This window comes from Cystoisospora suis, assembly GCF_002600585.1.
Source record: "Cystoisospora suis strain Wien I chromosome Unknown contig_22, whole genome shotgun sequence".
NCBI classification, from domain to species: Eukaryota; Apicomplexa; class Conoidasida; order Eucoccidiorida; family Sarcocystidae; genus Cystoisospora; species Cystoisospora suis.
This window is the reverse complement of record NW_027152824.1, coordinates 9,937-10,849: the sequence shown is the minus strand read 5'-3', so window position 1 is coordinate 10,849 and position 913 is coordinate 9,937. Positions and strand designations below refer to the sequence as shown.

Below are 913 nucleotides of genomic sequence, written 5' to 3'. Positions count from 1 at the left end.
CCCTTCGCCCACGCATACCTCCCTTCCCCTGCTATCCAGGCGTCATTGTCTTCAAAGAAAGAAGCGTCAGGTTCAGTTTCCATGTACATCATATGTATATGTAGGCTTTCTTTTACAGTCATTGATTTATCGGCGCTTGATTGAGCTTCTTAGCATTTCTGTTCTTTTGATTGAGAGAGAGAGAGTTAGAAGAAGACTCGTCATCGTGAAGTGGTCGGAGGAGAGAGGTAGAAGGAAGGAAGGAAGGAAGGGGGGGAGGTTGTTCTTGTCTGAATGATGTGAAGAAGATGATAGAGATTTTGAGAAAGAAAGTAAAGTTTGGCAAGAAGAACCGTCTGTTCTTTTTCTGTCTTTTCGAAGAAGAACAAGAGAGAGGTCCTTCGTTGTTGCTACTGAGTCCGTCTACAAACTCTCTCTCATGTCGTGTTGGATGGTGGGAAGGAAGAAGCATAAGGGGGGAGATGTTTATCCAGGAGGCGTCGTCTTCTGTTGTTAGGATTCTCAATTCTTTCGAGCGTGTGTTCCCATTTTTATGATGATATTCATTCACGTGTAAATAGATAGATGATTGAGATATATTCATACGTTAACAACTCTTACAGATAATGGATAGCAGATCTATACGCCACCATGTCATGTGTGAGGAAGAACCATGGAGACCTTCCTATTGTCGGCCTGTAAGGTCTGCTGTATAGTCTCGCTTTCGAGTGATTCCTGTGGTCCTCTTCGTTATTTCACATCACGAAGATATCCATTTTTATACGGACGGACAGCTAGCTATTAGGTCGTAGCGAAAATATCACGGGGTAGGATGTTTTGAGACATAAGGAGTGCTAGGGACGGTAGCCTATGGCACGCTAGCTATGCCTGAGGAGATCGATTCTCGGACGGACACGGACCGCTTCTTCGGTAT

The 913-nt window shown here is 44.4% G+C and overlaps 1 protein-coding gene across 1 annotated transcript; it reads left to right on the top strand.

The window, feature by feature from the left end:
• Positions 1-608, top strand: CSUI_000046 (uncharacterized protein; the record flags this gene model as incomplete). The annotated part of the gene is made up of 1 exon (XM_068060281.1): positions 1-608. A coding segment is annotated over one exon (277 nt), but the record flags the coding sequence as incomplete, so codon positions are not given.
• Positions 609-913: the final 305 nt, after the last annotated feature.